At 42.3% G+C, this 21,779-nt stretch overlaps 1 protein-coding gene across 1 annotated transcript; it reads right to left on the bottom strand.

Moving 5' to 3' along the window:
- Positions 1–13,349: 13,349 nt before the first annotated feature.
- On the bottom strand, positions 13,350–18,047 carry LOC147895076 (pentatricopeptide repeat-containing protein At2g03380, mitochondrial-like). The gene is made up of 2 exons (XM_087384207.1): positions 14,941–18,047; positions 13,350–14,063 (listed from the first exon to the last, which is right to left on the bottom strand). The coding sequence occupies exon 1, from the start codon at positions 17,538–17,540 to the stop codon at positions 15,081–15,083; it is 2,460 nt and encodes an 819-aa protein (XP_087240333.1). The 5' UTR covers positions 17,541–18,047; the 3' UTR covers positions 13,350–14,063; positions 14,941–15,080.
- Between the last annotated feature and the right edge of the window lie 3,732 nt (positions 18,048–21,779).

A 21,779-nucleotide genomic window follows, 5' to 3' on the forward strand; every position in this document is an offset into this window, starting at 1 on the left:
GACAGAGTTGCACTAGATGTTTGGCACATTGGTGGATGCATTCCCTTGTCCTTGGAATCTTCCTCGGTTGGAATGATTTCCTCTTTGCTGATTCTCATGTTGTTGAGGATGATGCTGATGCTGAATCTGACTTTACTGATGATGACCACTTCTCTGGAATGATCTACCTCTGCCTTTGCCTCTGCTTCTATCTGAAGCTGCAAATGCTGTCCCGCTGCTGCGAGTTGATTGTTGTAGTCTTTGATCTTGAGTACATAAGCATGACCGATTTCGTTGTTGTTGCATAAACTTTGGTTGATTTGGTTTCTTAGTGTGAGAATCCTAGAAGTGTTCTTGGACCTCTAAAGAGCTGCAAACATATCCCATGCTTGTTTTGACATCTTGACGGTGTTGAGTTGTCCTAGCATGACATCTTGCACATTCTGCTTGATCAAAAGATATGCATACTTATCTTTCTTATCCCAGCCTATGCTCGGGCAATGGCAAGATCTACTACAGGTCCGAAAACTATTGGTGTAGCTGGAGATCCCGTTGTAGATCTTGCTGCATATTCTGATTTCTACCATGGCCTGCAGATCGGCCTCCTCTACCTCTGCCTCTACCTCTGCCAGCATTTGAGTAGAAGGCAGTTTCTTTTGAAGTTCCTGCTGAAGAAGATGCACCCCCATTTCTCTGCTCTTCAGAAATTAGAAGAGCAATCAACTCCTCAAAATCAGGAAATTTTTCACGGACGGCAATGGATGTCCGGAAGTGTGCATAATCCTTTCCTAGACCATTCAAGGTCACAGAAACCAAATCGTCATCATCCACTGGCGACCCAATGGAAGCAAGTGCATCCGCAATTTTCTTCACCTTCATGTGGTAGTCATTGATGCTCATGTTTTCTCTCTGCACATTGTGCAACTCCTGTTTGAGTTGCATTTTCCTGCTTTGGCGTACTTGCATCCTGAATATGCACAATCATGGAGTCCGAAATACTGATAGACAGCCAGTACATAACTTTCCTGGCTCTCTCATGCCATCCTTTAAATGCTTGCATTTCTTGTTGACTAGGAACATTAGGAAGAACAGGTTCTTCTTCATTTCCTGTAATGAACTCCCAATAGCCTTTTCCCATTAAGAAATTCATCATTCTGAACTTCCATGCCTGGAAGTTGTTCTTGTCAAGCTTTTCAGTGACAATCTGTGAAAGAGAATCAGATGCCATTACAGAACACTGCAAAATATTCTGTCTTTGCAAAGAACACATTTTTTTTGCCTCACACGGGCAGATCTGCAAAACTGACGAAAGTGGTATTTCACCACACAGTCACTTCCTAGTGACGATTTTGCATCAACAGGCAACAAGCATGAATCTGCAACTCCCAATATCTCTGCACATAGGCATACGATGCAATTTTTGCGGCAACTTTTCACCGACCCACAGAACAGTGGTCGCACAGCAAAAACAGGGCCTTTTTCTGAGTGCCTGCGGAGAACTTTCGCCTCCAAAACGGGCCCCGAAACGGCCTCAAATCAGAAAAATAAAGTGACTAAGGGCTTCGCCATCTCCCGCAGCATATACTGCGCTCTCGCCACACCGCGAAGGGCATCTCAATCTGAGACAGTGCACTCTTGCACTTCTGGCTGTGCTACCTGCAGAGATTTGCTCCCAAACTCGAAATAGGAAAGCAACACTGGTCCTCTTACCAGGACACCACGAACTTGGCTTGCTTTCTTGAGCTCCTTACCACGAACAAGGCTCTGATACCATGTGAAGATAGTGGGAGAGAGGGAAGGAGTCTCACTTGCGGCTTTCTCACATGCACAATGGGGGAATACACACAAAGGTGGAGGCTGAAAATAGTTTTCCTCTTCTTAGTTGTGAAAGCCAAAAGAACTCTAGTACAAAGAAATAGAAGAACCCTATATGTGGGTCTCAAACCAAACTCAACTAACTAAGGTGGCATACTAACTGAGCCACGGATAGCTGTCATCCAGCTATTATTCGTGGGCGGTGTACCAACCGCATCTCCAGCTAACAAGTCGGTGACATAAATACACAACGGTCACCCTGGCACATCGCGAGTGGAGCTCGATATCTCAACAGGGACTGCTTCTGAGTAGGAACTAGTCTAGAATTTTGGGCATGGCTTAGATTGGCAACTTGGAGAAATTTAAAGCGTCTCCTCTATGGTGATCTAGTCCATCACCTACTTCAAATGCACCCATGCCATTGTGCTCTAGGTGTGGGGGGGACCACTTATACAAGGACTGTTTGATGATATGACCCTCAACTCTCGCAACTATGGGAAGCAAAGAACGATGAGGCTCTAGGCATCCTTGGAAGAGCTTTGGGAAGCAGATACAACTACCATCTCGATTTGACAAAATTGGCAAGTGAGAATTAGATAGCCTTGAAGACAATCTTTGGTCCAAGATTGAAGAACTCAAAGGTAATGCTCAAGCAGCAGTTTTTTGCCCTAAAGATGATCAAAGACATCAAGCTAGGTGAGCATCTCAATGAGCCCTGTTCTATCACCAAGCAACTGATAGATCTTGGAGTTTGGGTAGATGATGATGGTTCAAAAGCTGTACTTCTTTCCCCTGCTTATGATGAGATTGTAAAAGTGCTTGGCATTGGTAGTGATATGAGTCTCAACGAGATGATATCCACTCTGCTAGATGAAGACAAGAGACAAGAAACTCAACCTTATGAGAAGGCCTATCTATTTAAGGGCAAGTTTCGACAGTTTCATTGCAGTTATTATGGCAAGAACAATCATGCAGAGAAGTTTTGCAATGAGAAGAAGAAAAACATGGCAAATGTGGTTGAAGAGAGAGCTCCATTAACAAATGAAGAATCAAACTTTGTGGTAGAAGATAAAGACTATGCTTTTTGAGCACTTTGTCTTTTGAACTTTATTTATCATCACTTGGTCAATTTTTTAGGTTCTTTGCCTACAGTAGTACTCCAAAAAGAATGTTATGTGTTTTGCCTTTTGTAAATCACCTCTGGTCACCATATGATGTAGGCCATGTGATATGTGTTTGGTCTATCCTATTTTTGTAAACCTTGACTCTTGGGCACCCTTGCTAGCATGAGATCCTAGCCATAGATTTATCCTTGACCACCATGAGATGGCATGAGAAACTATGTGACTAGATGTATCCTTGACATAGCAAGAGGCAAACCCTTGAGGAGGGGTATGTTGGGATAAATGTGATCAAGGGCTAGATCTAAGGTGCATGTGTGCATCTAGGGGAGTCACATGTGTGCGTGCATGTGTGTGTGTGTGTGTGTGTGTGTAGTAGAACCACACCTAGTGCTATGAGGTGTCTAGACCATGACATAAGTGATGATGTAATGCAAAGGCCGCCACATGGGGAGGTGCCTTTGATTTGGGAGTTCCTATGATGTAGGGGCTGATTGCCACTGTGATGTAGGGGAGGTGTCTATGATCTAGGACACCCTCCTCTCCACTCTATATAAGGGAGGTTCTCCCTTTATTTGAATACACATGCTTTTGGATTCACTTGTGCTCTTCTCTTGTTTCATCATGAATCTCTTCAGTTTGGCAAAGAGATATGGACATGTCAATTTCAAAGGCTTAATGCAACTAAGAAGTCCAAATATGGTAATTGAAATTTCTAAGCTACAGTTTCTTGGAAAAGTTTGTGAAGCATGTTGCTTCGGTAAACAAAAGAGAACCAATTTTGGTAGAAGCACCTCTCAAGCAAGAGGTATTCTTGATTTAATACACACATCAACAATTTCAAGAGTTCAGAGCCATGGTAGAGAACCAAATAGGCAGAAAGGTCAAAGTCATGAGATCAAACAAAGGAGGTGAATACATGTCTTTAGCATTCATGAACTTTGCAGCAGTAATGGTGTTTGAAGACAATTCACATGTGTAGATACTCCTTAACAGAATGCAATAGCTGAAATGAAGAATGATACTTCAGCAAACTGTGCTAGAGCAATGCTCAGTGAGAAGCACCTTCCAAATCAGCATTGGGTAGAAGCAATTGCCATTGTTAACTACTTGCTTAATCAGCTTCCGACCGAATCGATACCTTATGAAGCATTCACTGGATACAAGCCACAAATTGGGCATCTCTGCATATTTAATTACATGGCATATGCCCACACACATGACGATCATCGCTCGCAATAAGTTGGATGTCAAGTCACATAACTATATCATGGTTAGCTATAGTGAAGAAAGCAAAGCATACAAGTTGTATGATCCCATCAATGGAAAGGTTAGTATCTCTAGAGATGTAATTTTTAATGAAGAATTAGAATGGAAGACATAAAATATATAGGAGATGGTCACACCGATTACTTAGTCACCTACAGAAACGGTTCATGAAGAAGATCAAGAATTGCCAGAGAACCCTCTACTAGAGCAATAACTCGTACTATCTAATAGGAAAAGCAGACCACCAGCCAAATTGACATATGCCCAAGGGAAGACAATTCATATTGAAACTACCATTTATGCTCTTATGACAACCATCGTGGCTATAGAAGAGCCATTGTACTTCAAAGATGTAATTGACAAGCCAAAATGGCAAACTACTATGAATGAAGAAATGGACGCTTTGTATTAAAACAACACCAGGGAATTATGTGACCTGCCACCAGGAAACAAGTCCATTGCAAACAAATAGGTTTACAAAGTAAAGTACAATCTAGATGGAGCATTGAAAGATACAAAGCCAAACTAGTCGCAAAAGGTTTTGCACAACAATATGATCAAGACTATAATGAGACTTATGCTCTAGTAGTAGCAAAGATGGACTCCATATGATTTTTTATATCCTTAGCGACACTCAACAAATTCAATGTGTACCAACTACATGTCAAAAATGCTTTTCTACATGGTTACTTAAACGAAGAAGTCTACATGCAGCAACCAATAGGGCATGTTGAACCAAGGAAAGAGCATCATGTTTGCCATCTCAAGAAAAGTCTCTATGGCTTGTTATAACAGAATTGACAAGTATTTTTCTAATATGGGATACATGAAGTCCAATGCAGATCATACTCTCTATTACAAAGTTCAAGGGAAAGACATTACAATTGCAAGTTTGTACGTAGATAATTTGATTGTGACAAGAAGTAATGGTAGCCTCATTAATAAGCTAAGACAAGACTTATCTACAAATTTGACATGAAAGATCTTGGACTTATGCACTATTCTCTTGGTATTGAGTTCTGGAGAAACTCAGACAGTACCTTTATGAGCCATCAGAAATATGTGGAAGCAAGATTGCAGCCACTCCCATGGAACAAAGTTTGAAACTTACTAAAGATCCAGAAAAGCCTACAGTCAATGACAAGTACTATCAGCAACTCATCGGATCTCTTATATATCTGACTATCACAAGGCCGGATATGGTACATCAGAGGTACAAGACAATTTGGGATAGAATATAGAGGAAGTCATCCAAGGTTGCATGGCTAATGTGACAATGACTATGCAAGAGATCATGAGACTAGAAGATCCACACAAGGATATGCATTTTTCCTTGGTCAAGGTGCTATATCATGGTTGTCAAACAAGTAGCCAAATGTTTCTTTGTCTTCAACTAAAGTAGAATATAGAGCACTCACAACAGGTGCATGTGAGGCTATATGGCTTAGAAGACTATTGTCAGAAACATATTACTTTGATGAGTCAAAGCCAACAGCAATGTAATGTGATAATCAATTGGCTCAAGCATTAGCCAAGAATCTAGTATATCACTCCAAGACAAAGCACATTGATGTAAGAGAGCACTTCATCAGAGAAAGAGTGTTACTTGGTGACATCACATTGCAACATTGTGATAGCAAGGAAAAGACCTTTTCAAGAGTGTTAGTTGGAAAAGACCTTTTTGAGAAGCACCAACAAGCTCTTGGTTTGACTCAAAGGAAGGACATTCCCATTAAAGGGGTGTGATGGAACGTAATGCTTATTCCTTCTTCCATCCCCCATAATCATCATCTTGAGGGAATGCCTACTTCATGATGTTGATTGTGAGGGAGGTGTTGAGGATTCATCTCAACATCATCTATTATCACGTGTATAGTACTAACCAAAAGAGTGATAAAAGGCACAAGGGTTGGAAACTCTAACCCTAACACTAAAGGGGTTTGTACATATTCATCATTTTAAACTAATACTAGTGTATAGTTAGTCGTTTGTGGTGTGCTCTCTAGTTGTGCCCTCTCTCCTCATCTCCACTCTTATCCTCTCCTCTCTCCATATTTGTTCACAAATGAATGTTGCCTCTCTCCACGGATCATGACCATTCATGGTGAAAATAAATTGCTCCCATGTACTCCTCTTCACTATAGGCATCTTCGAGAAAGAAACTCCCCCCTACCGGTCCTCCTTAAACTCTAGGTTGTTGAAGTCACCTCCAATAATCCAAGAGTCAAGATCTGAAGGCACTCTGTCAATTGCCTCCAAAAGGCTAAGCTATGTTACTAATAAGAAAGGGCGTACATGTTAAGGATCCCGATGCTAAACTCACCCACTCAACGACCCATCCAAATTGCTCTTCCTGATCCCCTCTTGGACCTCCCCGAAAGCAAGGTGGCGACGATGACTCCCTCATCATGAGATCAGATAAAATCCGGGTCCACTTCTCCTCTCTTGTAGCAATGAAGTTAAAGGCCTAGTAGGGGAGGGTGGAGGAGCCAATAATGGATCCCCTTTCTGGGGCTACACGATCACTACAATCATCTCCAAGGCATGGGGGTAATCATCTGGAATATCAAGGTAGTTCTAGGGACCATGCCTCTAGAACTCACTCAGGCCTCAGACTAGGAAGCTAGAAAGTGGGCCATCTACTTTCACCTACTCCGTAGGAACTGAGTCCTGCACAAAGAGAGGGTCGTGCTCTGCTACAAATAAGTATCTTGAACTAAGAGATCTTAGGCATTCTAGGATGTTGATACTTAAAGAGGGGGGCAACAAAAAGACGAAGCTGGACCGCGACAATGGGGGAGGGGAGGAGGGGGAGCTGGAAATGAGGTGAGCAAGGGCAAGTGGTAAGGATGCTATAGTGGAGGGGGAATGCAATAGAGGAGAACGAAGGGGGAGGGGGGGACAGAGAGGTATCTGGGGGAGGAGAGGAGGGATTGGGGGAATGAGAGGGGGCATTGTTGTGACCTCCCGTAAGTCCTAATGAGGTGGAGAAGTGTGACATCTCTAGGCCTCCACTACCATGGGTCCACTAGAAGGTTGAATAAAACCTCACCCTTGGGAGTCTTCTTCTATCCTTTCTCTTTCTTCTCTTTGCCTTCTGTCTTCTCATTCCTTGTCTCTATCTATGCCTACGTTTGCTTGCCCTGGCTCTTGTGGGGGTAGTGAAGATCCACTCCCTTGTCCTTGCCAAAGTCACCCAAAATTGTTGGTGCTATGTTTTTCTTGCTCTTCAATCATTTAGTCCCCTAAACAATCACTCTTGATGTTGCAAATACCTTAGTTTCCTTTTGGATCTCTTTTTTGGTAGCTCTGTCATGTACTACACTCGATTCATTCACGCTCCCAATTTTTCTAGCATGCTTAATTTATACTCCCCAATAGGATCACCAAATGTTAATGCTGAAGTGTGCGAATTTACGTGTTGGCACGTGGTCCTTTGTCTTTAGCTGGTTTTGTCTTTTGGGTGGTGGGGCGATTTCCATTTCCAGATTGCTAGATGACTATTGTTGCATAGGTAATCATGAATCGAATGGAGTGTGCAAAGCTAGCATCAAGGTTGAGCCTCAAGGGATGTGGCTCTTTCACAAAATAGCTATATGTATGTGTTCTTACCATGTAGGCTCAAACCCTTTACAACTTATCTAAGCTATTGACACAATACTTAGGAGGGCTTTCTCCACAAGACAACTATATGTATGTGCCTGAAATGGCCATGGAGGCTCAAGCTTAAGTTTGAGCTCTATAGGTTATTTGAGCTATTGGCACAATGCTTAGGGGGGCTTTCTCCAAAAGAGAAGCAGCTTGCCATGCCTCTTGAGGCTGAAACTCAAGCTTGAGCATCAAAGATGCTACATGACTGAAGTCCATTTCTATCGAGGCTCAAACTTGAGCCTCACAAGGCATGGCTCTTTATATGTAGGCGCCTTAAATGGCCATGGAGACTCAAACTTAAGTTTGAGCCTGTACAGGTTGTGAGCTATTGGCACAATAGTTAGGGGGCCTTTCTCCATAATATAAGTGGCTTTGCCACGCCTCTCGAAACTCAAACTCAAGCTTGACGATTGTCGCACAAGTATGAGCCTTTGAAGCGTTTCTTTTCACAAGGTTTTGCCTTAGATGGCCATGGAGGTCAAATATGAGTTTGACCCTGAAGAGGCATTGTTTTTCACATGAATTGTCTTAAAAATGGCCAGGGAGGCTCAAATTGAAGTTTGAGCCTCTAAAGGTTATTTGAGCTATTGGCATGATTGCAGAGGCCTTCTAGGCCCCAAACTACAAGTTTAAGCATGAATGAGATTGTGGATGCTAAAGTCCTTTTCTATACCTTGCACAAAATAGCTTGGAGTTTAAGCCTCTTTAGGTTCAAACTCAAGTTTGAGCTTGAAGAGGCATACCTTTTCACAAAATAGCTTGGAGGCTCAAATTTTAGTTTGAGCTTTTTTAGGCTCAAACTCAAGAGGCGTGCCTTTTCATAAAATAGCTTGGAGGTTCAAACTTAAATTTGAGCCTTTGAACTATTGGCTTTATGAGATAGTGGAAGAGCCTGGCAGGCTCTGTAAGCTCAAACTCAAGTATGAGTCTCATGAAGCGTTTCTTTTCATCACAAGAATTTGCCTTCAAAATGGCACACAAATTTGAATTTTGCCATTTCTTAGGTATGAAATGGCAACCATTTTTGGAAGTGTCATAAAGGTTATTTAAGCTAGTGGCAAAATTGCAGGCCCTGAACAACAAGTTCGAGCCTCCACGCTATTTTGTGAAAGGAACAGAAATGACTTCAGCATCCACAATCTGGTGCATGCCTGAACTTGAGTCTCAAGTTTGAGCCTCAAGAGACATGCCTTTTCACAAAATAGCTTGGAGGCTCAAACTTGAGTCTGAGCCTTAGACTATTGGCATTGTGGAAGCCTGGCATGGCTGTCTAGGCTCTGACTCAAGTATGAGCCTCATGAAGCATTTCTTTTCACACGAATCTTCCTGAGATGGCCATGGAGGCTCAAACTTGAGTTTGAGTTTGAGTTTGAGCCTCAAGATTGCTTTTCACATGAATTGTCTTAAAAATGGGCATGGAGGGAAATTTGAGTTTGGGCATCCATGAGATTGTGGATGCTAAATTCCATTTTTGTTCCTTTCACAAAATAGCTTGGAGGCTTAGCCTTTGAGCTACTCGCAGGCATGAGATTGTGGAAGCTTGGTCTTGTGTCCCTTTAGGTTCAAACTTAAGTTTGAGTCTCAAGAGGCGTGGCTTTTTACAAAAAAGCTTGGAGGTTTAAGCCTTGGAACTATGGGCGTGTGTGAAATGGTGGAAGCTTGGCCATGCTACTCTCTAGGCTTAAACTGAAGTTCACTTCTCTTTAGGCTCAAATGGCTCCTTGTAAGGTCCTCATTTACGCATATTGAGTGCCCCTTTAGAAACCATAACAGACCATTCTTTAGCTCATAACCAGCCAAAGGTTGATCACTGATAGTCTTGCAACATGGAGAGCAACGTAACAGCTTCATCATCACTCAAATATTCTTCCTATATGGAATGGATCCAGTTTATATATATTTCTAAACAGAGGAACCAGAGCACAGATAGGGAATGTAGAAGGGGACAACAGGCCTAGATAGGGGTTACCTTAGGGGCAAAAAGATTTGAGAGGACTAAAAAGGAGATATTGGGGTTGGACCAACCTCTTGGTGGGTACGTTTTGATATTGATCTCTCTCATCAATCTGCAGCTCCCTCCTGCTTCCTTCACCTCTGTCCACTCCCTATCTCAATCTCTCCTTCAACCTCTGCTAACCCGTCGCTAACGCCTGCTCAGCCCCCGTGCAGCTTCCCAGCCCCCTTTCGCTCCACTCCTTTCTCCCTCACAGCCCCTCCCCCCTTTGTCCCCTCACAGTCCCCTCTTCTGGTTCCCCGACCCCAAGTTGGGCTGAACCCCCAGCCCAACCCTCAGCTAGGGGTGCACAGAGAACCATGGTCAGACAGGCTCCTCAAAATCTCCTCCTCCTTATCTTCTCCTAGTAAATTCCTATACTCCAATTGCTGCCTCATCATGCTCTCCCTATGCCAACGAAGAGCCCTTAACCAACCCATCATTGGCTCCAAGAGAAGATTTTCTATCGACAGCAAGAATCAAGGAGTCCAAGTCCAAACCGAAAGACCGTAGTCTTAAACTGATGTATGCCTGTTTATTGTCTTCATTTTCACACCACAACGTATGTATCTTACAATACGTTGGAGCCGCTTTATTCACTCAGGAGCTGCCTTGTGCCCTCGTGAAGGGATGTAATAGTTGGGTTTTTTGTTGTCCCATAGACCTATTGGTCTTCCGTGGGCATAATCTCTCTCTCTCCCCCTATCTTCTCCATCTTTTTTCTCCCTCTCCCTCTCTTCCATTGTTCAATTTCCCTCTTTCCTACATCTGCCCCCTTCCCCTTCACTCCACTTATATCAAAGTACCTACCTAGGGCTCTATATTTCTCTTCACCATCTATCACCTTCGCCTTTCCGCCCACTTCACTTTCCTCCAATGGGCATCTTCAACACCTGGTTATTCAATGGAGATTTTGCACAATACAGAAGCTGAAGAATTTTTACTACAACAGCACACACCATTCAAGCATTGGCATGAGTTCATTTGAAGCTTTCTGATGTCCCTATCCTCAACCTTACTGGATAGTTTTTCCACCAGCCAGTAAGACAAAGATACTTTCGAGACAATGAATGTGCTGATGCAGCATTGCAAAACAATATCAGAAAGCTCAGGTTAGCATGAAGGTATATGCTGATCCAAAGAGGAGAGAAGTGCATTTCAAAGAAGGGGATTTTGCGTACCTCAAATGGCGCAAGTCCAGATATGCTACACTAAAATGTAACACCCCAATACCAAGTTGGCCCCAATTATGGACCATATCAAATATTGAAGGCTGGAGACCTAGTCTATGCTTTGGAATCAGAAGACGAGCCACATCAGATGACAGAACCAGAAGAGAATGGAAGAGACCACTTACATACGTCTCCTTATTGAAGAAGAATATTGGGCCTGTCTAGGAGAGTAACATAAGCAACAACAGATTACACAAGGAAGCTATGTTCGCCCACATGAACCAAAAAATACAGTTTACAGATTAGATTTGCCTATAATGTGCTCAGAGGATAGAGTGCTTGAACACAAGTAAACATAGGAATCTATACAAGCATATGGTCGCACACACTGACCTGAAAAAACAACTTTTACATTACTCTCACAGACCGAAATGTCTGAACATAAAGGACCACGAACATAAGCTTATGCTCATCACACTGACAAGAAGACCATATTTTGTGTTAAACTCAAAGGACAGAATATTTGAACATTAGCAGACCCTACACACGTTTATTATGCTCATCCACACTAACCCGAAAGTACGGCTTGCATGCTATGCTCAGAGGATAGAAATGGTAAACATAAACGGACCACATGTTGAACATAACACTGACCTAAAAGAACAAAATGAACAATAGCCCACACTAGTAGCAACTCTTACATCCGTTCACACTACACTAGAAGCATAAAATGAGCAATAACTCACACTGTCCTCAAAGGAGAGAATGTTTAACCATACTACACAATTTGAAAAAAATGAATGCAATTACACACATTTCCCACACTTAGTGAGACTATCCCACAAGAATTGCTCAAAGGATGAGCTTAAGCAGCCAGCAAGAAAAAAACATACGTGAATATGTACGTCCTGGCTGATTACCTGAACATAACAGCAGCAGGAAGTGCACCCACATGAGCAAACGATTGGAGGTGAGGACAAGAGCAAGCTAGGAGAATCCAGATTTGTGTCAAGGGCAATGAATCCAAACAAAACTTGTACCAAATGAAGTGAGACAACATATTTTGTACATGTGTTTTGTTAGAAATATGTTTTGACGAGCTTCGCAATCCGCATTTTTATGCACATTTTTCACAAATTACGCTTAAATGTTTATATTTTTAAAAAATCCTCTCTTATAAATGCAGCCTAGATCACTCCAAAGAAACAGACCTACTAGATCTCTGACTTGACTATTACCAGAACACATAGAGAAGGAGATATGTTATCTGTCGAACAGTACTGACTTCCACGAGCAAAAACATTTCCCATGTATCCTTGTCCCCAATTTAAAGCTATTTAACGAAATTAACTACATTGAGAAAATGTTTTAAATCCCCAAATGATTACTTAAATCGTGAATACTTAACATGATTTAAATGATAAATACTGCATAGCGGATTATAATTATGTGTGATTGTAAAGACACTAGCTGCAAAAGACACTGAATACATGCTAGCATAACTGAGATGTCTTGCATCAAACATGAAGCTAATAGAAGTAATTGTGTTGCAAACCACCTCTTCACAAAACGTATGGATCTTACTGCTTTATAAGATTAGCATGATAGATGTCTTTGTAAGAAGTGCAGCAGAAATGAACGGAAGAGAGAGCTATAGGACACCTCACACACACACCACACTGAGAAGGAGAGAAAGGAGAGAAAGGCACAGGAGAACTGCAAGTGATCTCTGGAGAAAACCCCGCTACAACGGGGGGAAACCACGGAACGAACGGGCTGCTCAAGATCTCAGAACAAACAGCTCAACAACCAAGTGGAAGGGAGCACAAGGGAGTGGATGAACTGCTCCACTACCCTGCTCCACAAGTGCACAACAGGGCTGGCTCTGCAGGCCCTCCAAGAGATGATGAAATGAGGGCTCAGGGTGGGCTTATAAATAGCCCCCAGCCCCTCCCTAATCAGCGGCTAGGCTAGGGCCGACCCCTGCTGATAGGTGGGTCGACTGCAGCACCTAGGGCTGGGCACACAGCCCTATAAAAGGGCACACCCCTCTATGCCTAGGGGGGGGCCAACTCAGCCCAAGTAGGGCCGACCCACTGCTAGGGCTGCATATGGCCCTATAAAGAGGGCACACCCCCCCCCCAAATTAGGGGCTAACGTACTCTCACGAGGGGTGGGCACACCCACAACACAGGCCCTCACTCTCTATGCTATCCTCACTCACTGGGCGGGCACACCCACAGGCAAGGCGCTCTCTCTAGGTGACATCAGGAGATGTTGACCTCCAACAGTCTTGGGCTTGATTGATCTTACTGCTTTATAAGATTAACATGATAGATGCGTCGGGCTTGATACCAAGTGTTTACAATTGATAAAACTGTCAAAATTTTGGCTCTTGAGCTTTTCATGCATTGCATGGTGTATCCCGTATGGAGCTTGGTCTAACGGTTTTCTTTAATACTTAATAGAAGTCTCTTTTTGCAAAAAAAAAAAAACTGTCAAAAAACGGTTGTCCATATGGGCTAGGGGTCTTGCTTCGATAAAGCTGGATGGCATCAATGACAATACCCTAAAATGCTGCACCAAAGCCCCTGGTTGGGCTGTGCCCCAAGACTCTCCATGCTTGCTTTCATGGGCTGATTGAGTGCTGCTGATGCTGGCTGCAGATCTGCTGCACTTGAGGCAGGAAGCTTGCTATGCTAGAAATGCTGATGGAGAATTGATGGCCATGAGGCCTCTATTGGGCTGACTCGCTGAGCTGACCTGGCTGACTCCCAGGCCAGTCATTTAATGCTGCTAGTGGCCTGCTTGCTATAATATGGCACATGGCTCAGCGCAGGCATGCACCTGCCTGAAGCTGATGTTTGGCTGTCCTGTGGTAGCTTATGAGCTGCTCTGCCTGTCGCCAGCCATGTGACAGCCTCTGTGGGTCTTCTTGCTGCAGTTGTTTACCATGGCAGCCCGTGGACATTCACTTGCAGCCACTTGGCTGCCTGGTGCTCGATCCTCCTGCTGTCCATCCTGGAGTGCCATCGCTGCCCTCACAGCTAGCATGGCATTTTCCTACAGAGAATGCAAACGACAAGTCCACCTGTGCAATGGTCAGGTAAGGAAAGCAGGAAAATGAAATTGTTAAACAGGATTAAGAATATTTTTGTGACGTTGAGCAATTAAAATCATACGTTGATGAAAAAACTTGTCACCTCGATCAGACATAGTGCAGCTTAAAAATTGGAACAGCCCAGCTTTCTCAATACCCATGTGCAAGTATGGGCAAACTCAAAAAAAATTCTTCTTGACCATGATGACTTTTTATAATCATTCATAGTTCAGCATGCAGAATTCATTTTCACATAACGAGGGCCAGAATCTGTGAGTACACCTGGACTGATGTGGGTTCTCCAGCCACAACTGTTATACAGTTCAGTACCAATGCAAAGCAGCCTCTCAGGACTCAAGAGCAGGTACACTTTCTTAGTGTTTTACCAAACTGCCAATAATCGACATTAGATACATATACCTAGATGAATCCAGGAACATTCCCAAACTCATCCTCTAAAAACACAACATAGTGCAGTTTCAATCTCATGATAGTCACTCACAAGGTTGAAAACCATAAACTCCATCATGCATAGCAGGGACTAGCTACTATGACATCCCCACTGACGTCATCAGCGCCCAACAGTGGGTGTAGACCATAGTATAAAAATATGCTCTCACACATACAAATCCACACACCCACACATACTTGAGCATCCATTTATACACAGTCTTCGTACTGAGTTTCTGTCGGCACTCCGGAGGTGAAGGGCAGACTCAGCCATGATGAAGGCTAGCACTAAAGGAGAAGGCATTAGATACAGTTGAGTTGAGTTGCGATAACCAGAGTGCACTAGAAGAGATTTTATATTATGCAAACAAATAAAGCCCACTCACTTACGATGCTTTGCAGCCTGGCATATGACAAGCTTTCCAGCCACGTTTTCTGAGAGAAATTTGCCCCGTCTCCTCTTCTTGCCTCATTGGCAGAATTGGTTCATATTTGCCAAATTGTCACTGCAACTGAATATGGCAGAATCCTCAGATCTTCCCCATCATTAATTGATTAGCATTCTGTGCACTATCATCCCTGCCAGTTGTAGCATACATATTCGACAAAGTTACATATGGTGAGGAATCCTTTGGATCCAATTCCAGCATATGCTTTGCTGCACGCTCTGCACGCTCCACATCAGATACACTTCTGCAGGCACTAAGTAGGCTCATCCAGGATACAACAGTAGGCTGAACTGGCATCTTATTAATCAAGTCCTCAGCATCATCTAGCCTTCCTGCCCTTCCAAGCAGGTCAACTGAGCAGTCGTAATGATCTGCATCCGGGGTGATGCCATGTTTTTGAGCCATGGAGAACAAGAAGTCACCCCCCTCATTAATCTGGCCAGTGTGGTTACATGCGGAAAGGACAATACTAAACGAGGTCTTATCCGGGACCAATCCTTGCCCTTGCATGCCATGGAACAGCTCAAGAGCCTCATTTCCATGCCCATGCTGGGCATATGCTGCAATCATGGCATTCCAGGATACCACATTTCTCTCTGGCATTTTGTCAAACATCTTTCTTGAATCATTGAGTTCACCACATCTGCAATACATATTAAGAATTGACGTCGCTACAACAACATCCAACTCAAACCCACTCTGTGTGATCAAATTATGTATGTGCTTGCCTTCAGCTAAGGCTGAATGTGTGGCACATGCTGAAAGAATGTTGACAAAAGTGGATTTATTTGGAGTAACTCCTTCCAATTGCATTTGGTCGAAGAGGTGGAGGGCCTCTTTACCATTATCACCCTGTGTACACACTCCAATCATGGCATTCCATGCCACTGCATCCCGCTCGTACATTGCATCAAAAACTCCCTTTGCATCCTCAAGGCTACCGCACTTTCCATACATGTTCAAAAGGGCTGTTCCCACCACAATTTCTGAATCAAATTCTTGATGCATGATACAGTTATGCACATGCTTGCCTTCAGCCAGGCAGCCACATACAGAGAGGATGCTAACATATGTAACCCTGTTTGGTAGAATTCCTTCGCTTTGCATTTGGCAAAAAAGCTGCAAGGCTTCCTTGCTGTGCCCATGGTCAGTATGCACTTCAATTATGGCAGTCCACGAAACCACATTCCGTTCAAGCATGCTGTCAAAGAACCTTTGTGCATCTTCTAGGCTGCCACATTTGCCATACATGCTGACAAGGGTGTTTGCCAACACCACATCTGACTCACATCCACTCACTATACTGCAGGTATGCATGCATCTGCCTTTAGATAGAGCTTCCTTGCTTCTGCATCCCTTAAGAATGCTGATGAATGTGACCTTGTTGGGTAGAACCCCTTTCCTTAGCATTTTCTCAAAAAGTTGCCCAGCCTCTTTATCATGCCCATGCTGAACATAGGTGTTGATTATGGCATTCCAAGAGACGATGTTCCAGTCTGACGAACTGTCAAACATCGCGCGTGCATAGTCCAGGCTGCTACAGTTACCATACATGCTTATTAGAGAAGTGTTGAGAACAGTGTCTGCTTCAAATTCAGAGTTTGTAATCCGAGCATGCACCATCTTCCCTTCAGCTAAGAATGCTTGAATAGAGCACCCATTAAGAACGGCGATGAAGGTGACCTTGGTTGGCATCACTCCTTCCTGCTGCATTTGCACAAAGAGTCGGAGGCACTCCTTGGAATACCCATGCTTGGCATATGCTGCAATCATGGCATTCCAAGAGATCACATTGCGGTCAGGCATGTTATTGAACGTCCAGCATGCATCGTCAAGGCTGCCACACTTGCCATACATGCTAACAAGGGTAGTCTCAATAATAACGTCTGACTGATGCACAATGCGGGAATGCATAGAGTGACCTTTTTTTAGGGCTGCCAGGCCAGCACATGCAGAGAGAACTGTGACCAAAGTGACCTGATCTGGAAAAACAGTTTCTTGCAGCATTTGTTCAAACAGGTCTAAAGCCTTCTTGCCGTGCCCATGGTGTGCATATGCTCTAATCATATAATTCCAAGAGAACGCATTCCGTTCGTGCATTTCATCAAACCACATACGTGCGTCCTCAAGAGCTCCACAGTTGACATACATTTGAACGAGGAGGCTTCCTAGAAAAGGGTCTCTTTTATGTCCACTTTTGATAATGCTGTCATGAACAACCTTGCCATCCGACAGAGCCTTTGCACTCCCACAGGATCGGACAAGAGAAGCGAAGGTGGCTGAATCACAATGAAGATAACGACTGTCCCGTTTATCAAGGTCCAGCTGTTCACAGGTTTGGCATGCACCTGCTGATTTGAATGTGCTCGGTACGCCGATACGGCTACAGAGGTCCGGTTCGCCCTTCAAATCATCCGGTGGGCGTGCAATGGCACTGCCCAATGTGTGCTCTGCCAATTGTCTTCCCTGTAGCTTGTTTCCCGTACAACAGCAGGATGCAGGGCCAAAACGCAAAGAACCCACCAGCGGGCCTTTGTGCATGCTTCGCCTTTACAAGGCAGCCGTGCAGCGTAAAGCGAGAGCATGCCAACAAATACAATTCGTATGAGAAGCTAGGACGCAGCATAATGAAGGCTACGAACTTTGAATCTGTGTTCACAGAGAAACTAAACTGTAACAATGAAGCTCCAACATTTTCATTTTCATAATGAAACTGTTAATGGCGAGTTCTAATTTGCAAATTGCTAACCAAAGATAGATTATGTATAAGATCTCTCTCCAATCTGTCCTCTTTGCAAGGTGTGTATGAAATCTCACTTTCATCTTTCTGGGGCTGTCTTATCACTAACGCTATACAATGCTCTGTCTTATCACTAACGCTATACAATGCTCAAATCTCTGTTCCTTCTCAATGGAAAGTAGCTTTGTTTGGTGACAAGAGCACCATGATGGACTTTCAAGCGCGGGTGTGGAGTCTTCTTCAGGTAGTCTTGCTTCAATACATCTAGCAAACTCGTAATGACGTAATTTTTCAAAAGCAAAAACTATTTCAAGACTTGTATCCAAAGGTGCTAGAGCAGTTTTTAGAAGTCCTCAAATTTTACTCATGTAAGAATGATGTTGCTTATAGAGCGTTGAAAGACGTTGCTAGAGCTTTGACTGTATTTTTCTTACCTTTTCTTAATAACAAAATTCTTCTCTTCTCAAAAAAATATTTTTCATTTTCACCTCCACAATATGGATGAGCGTTCGAGGTATACTTACCATTGAACATTTCATTTTCACCTCCAAATTTATTTTCTCATATGTGCAAAATTTTAGGCAATTCAGTTCTTTAAGATTTGTAAATTCTCGAGAAAAACCTTTAGAATTTTGAAACCCAAAGTGCGGCGACGATGGAATGCTAAAAGAAGGGAGGCTGCACAGAACATAGCTTCTAGTAACCAATGTCACTCAGCTGGAGCAACTAATGTGCATGGGGAAGCGCTCTTAGACTACCCACATCCTCGAGATGTTGTCAAAGCATCATAAACTACCTTGATAGAATGGTTGCCACCAACACGGATTGGGCCAAAATAGAGATTCACCATGGCACAAGTACCCTCAAGCGTACACTCATGCTTTCCACACACAAACAAATGGCTAGCTCATGAGAGTGCCTACAAATGTACACTCCTCTTGCTCTACTATAGGCACCACACATGCTTGCAGCCTGCATTTCAGAAGAGGATGACAACACTGGCCCTAAAATTGTTCAGGTGTGCATCCATAGAGGACTTCAATGCCAAAGTAAACCCCACAATCTATGTCCTTCAAATGTTCAGAACATTCAAAATAAACCCTCCTACAAAATATCAACAAGAGAGCATGTTTTGTGCTTGACATCCATTTATTTATTTTAGGTAATCGAATTATTGTTTTTTTAATAAAGACAAACCATTTTATTCTATCCAATAAAGAAACATATATGGAAATTAGATTTTGAATATGAATTTATTAGATCATCAAATTAATAGAGCACTAATAGTCTAATATTACTAAATCAAGTCATTATTTGCAGTTTGCTAGAAATGATATGTATTTCTTTTTTAGAAGCAACATTTAATAAGCAATCAATTGAATGGTTTTGGAATAAGAATGCGTTTTTTATTCTTTAATCCACGAATTTCTTCTTAACTTTAATATGACTTTTGCAAAGTTTTGTGAATGTTGCATGGATCATTGGAAGAAAAGCTTTTTGCTTGAATAAGAATTTGTCAATGGAAAAGAAGATAGAATATGACTTTTGCAAATTGGTACTTTTGTGAATGTTAGCATGGATGGTTGGAAGAAAAGGTAAGAGCTTTTTGCTTGAGTAAGAATTTGTCAATGGAAAAGAAGACAGAATACGTCTTGCAACTCATCCAATGCACACAATAGTGGTTTTAGCCTCATTGATTCTCGAATCAGATATCGCTACAAAGTCATCAAAAATTTTAAGCACATTCTGATGTTTTGCTCAAATCCAACTAGAAAACTTGTGTTGTCATCAACAAAGAATTGTGAAAATAATGTTGACCCATCTGGCAACCTAAGTCCTTTTATAGTACCCAAATTCTGCATGTGATCAATTTGACACAACAATCGTTCAGTTTTGCAATCGCAAACAATAAAGGCACTAGTGGACATCCTTGTCGAATAGACCCTTGCAAAGGGAATTTGTTATAGTAATACCCATTAATAGATACCATAGCATATGAATTAGAAAACAAAGTAGAAGTCATCTTGCAAAACCCATGACCAAAACCCAACTTTTCCCTAGTCTTGAGAACAAACTACCAGCTTATTCTATCATAAGCTTTCTTCACATCCAAGTTTACATCACAAATCTCTCATTTTGTAGTATAGCATAATCTATTTCCAACATTACATTGAGTAGAGCATCATGAATATTCCCTTCCTAGAATAAAACCATACTGACGGGGATGTATGATTCTAGCAAGGATAAACTTTATCTTATTGTCCAAGGCTTTAGCCATAACCTTGTACACACAGTTGAGCAAAGAATGGCTCAGTAAATACCTATTTTGCTCTTCGGTATCAACTTAATAACACCAACATTGAGGCTAGAGAGGGCAATCGACCTATACAAAAACACTAATTGATTAAGTCTAGTAGAGTGTGCCATAGGCGGGGCAACCTCAACGTGCTACCAGGCCTTTGATGTCGCCTAATGGGGCACATGGCATCGGATTCCCCTAGAGGTCAGAGACGACCCCCTCCCCTATATCCGCAGAGATAGTAGAGTGCACCATAAGTGAAGCAACCTTAGCATGCTACCAGGAAGTAGCAGCAACATCAACAATATCAGCAGTAGGAGTCTCAAACCCCTTGGGTGGAGCCATCAAAAGGGAAGTGGACCAAAGTTGTAAACAAAAAGAAAAAGCAAAGAAAGCAAGGCGAGCGGAATTATAGAGGATAGGCGAAGGCCAAGGAGAAGTTGAGGTCAGAGAGCAACATTGCTTCTCAAGCTCAAGGTGAGAAGCTAGGAAACACCCTCAATCATCAGAGGACAAGACTTTCTTTGACCTGTTGGAGGACCCATAGGTAATTTATAACTGCCATGGTTACAAAGGAAAATCCCCCCAAATTTTAAGATATTGAATGATAAGCTAATGTAAGAACACATTCACATAGGAGGATCCAATGATAATAAGATTTTATGGCTTGTGTCCATGGTTAATAGAGTTAAAAATACCACTTTAATTTCTATAATAGTTGAGGATATGCCAAAGGCTAGCCGCTAAAGTTAAACTAGAGATCAACAACACTCAAGCAATTGATAGAAAATTACTTAAGGATTTGTTGATTAACAAAATAGTCAAGCCATGAAGAATGGGTTTCAACTTTGAAAAATAAAATTCAAAAGAGCATGTGTTCATAGAAAATAGAAAAATTTTAAGGCTCAATGCCAATTCAAATCCTTTAGACCAAAAGAAGGTCATCAGAGATTTTAAGATATTGAATGATAAGCTAATGTAAGAACACATTCACATAGGAGGATCCAATGATAGCAAAGCTCATGAATAAGATTTTATGGCTTGTGTCCATGGTTAATAGAGTTAAAAATACCACTTTAATTCCTATAATAGTCGAGGATATGCCAAAGGCAATAGTTAAACTAGAGATCTCAACAACACTCAAGCAATTGATAGAAAATTACTTAAGGATTTGTTAATCAACAAAACAATCAAGCCATGAAGAACGGGTTTCAACTTTGAAAAATAAAATTCAAAAGAGCATGTGTTCATAGAAAATAGAAAATTTTAAGGCTCGATACCAATTCAAATCCTTTAGACCAAAAGAAGGTCATCAAAGATTTTTTGCACATACCAAACTTCACTCAAAATATATTATTAATAGGTCAAATCAAGTATTATGACTGTAAGAAAACAATACAATGTCTGTGCTCAATAGATAATAGGATCTCGTATGCAAGAGAGAAAAGCTGATAGTATGGAGAATCCAAAATTTGATTATTGTAAAATTGATACAATAGATGGCGCTGCCTCCCAGCTGTGCACTCCTGTGTGAGAAGCTTCGATGGCATGCTAGAAACAGTAGAGGACGGAGGCTGGATGCTAAGGAATCAAGGTTGCTATAGCAAATGATGGATATGGGCTTCACGAGCTTGCTCTTATATAGCCACCAGTCATAGTCGATTAGACCCAATTGGGAGACCGACCCAGTCGGCCCAAAACGGCCAACTGGAGGTCGGTCCTGAAATAGGCCACCGACCAC

The sequence above is a fragment of the Dipteris shenzhenensis genome, chromosome 13 (assembly GCF_047967505.1).
Source record: "Dipteris shenzhenensis isolate YYH24624 ecotype China chromosome 13, Dip_SZ_1.0, whole genome shotgun sequence".
In the NCBI taxonomy this organism is placed as follows: Eukaryota; Viridiplantae; Streptophyta; class Polypodiopsida; order Gleicheniales; family Dipteridaceae; genus Dipteris; species Dipteris shenzhenensis.

Excerpts from the sequence above, each read along its gene's own strand:
- LOC147895076 (XM_087384207.1), bottom strand. The coding sequence starts at position 17,540 with ATGCACAAAGGCCCGCTGGTGGGTTCTTTGCGTTTTGGCCCTGCATCC.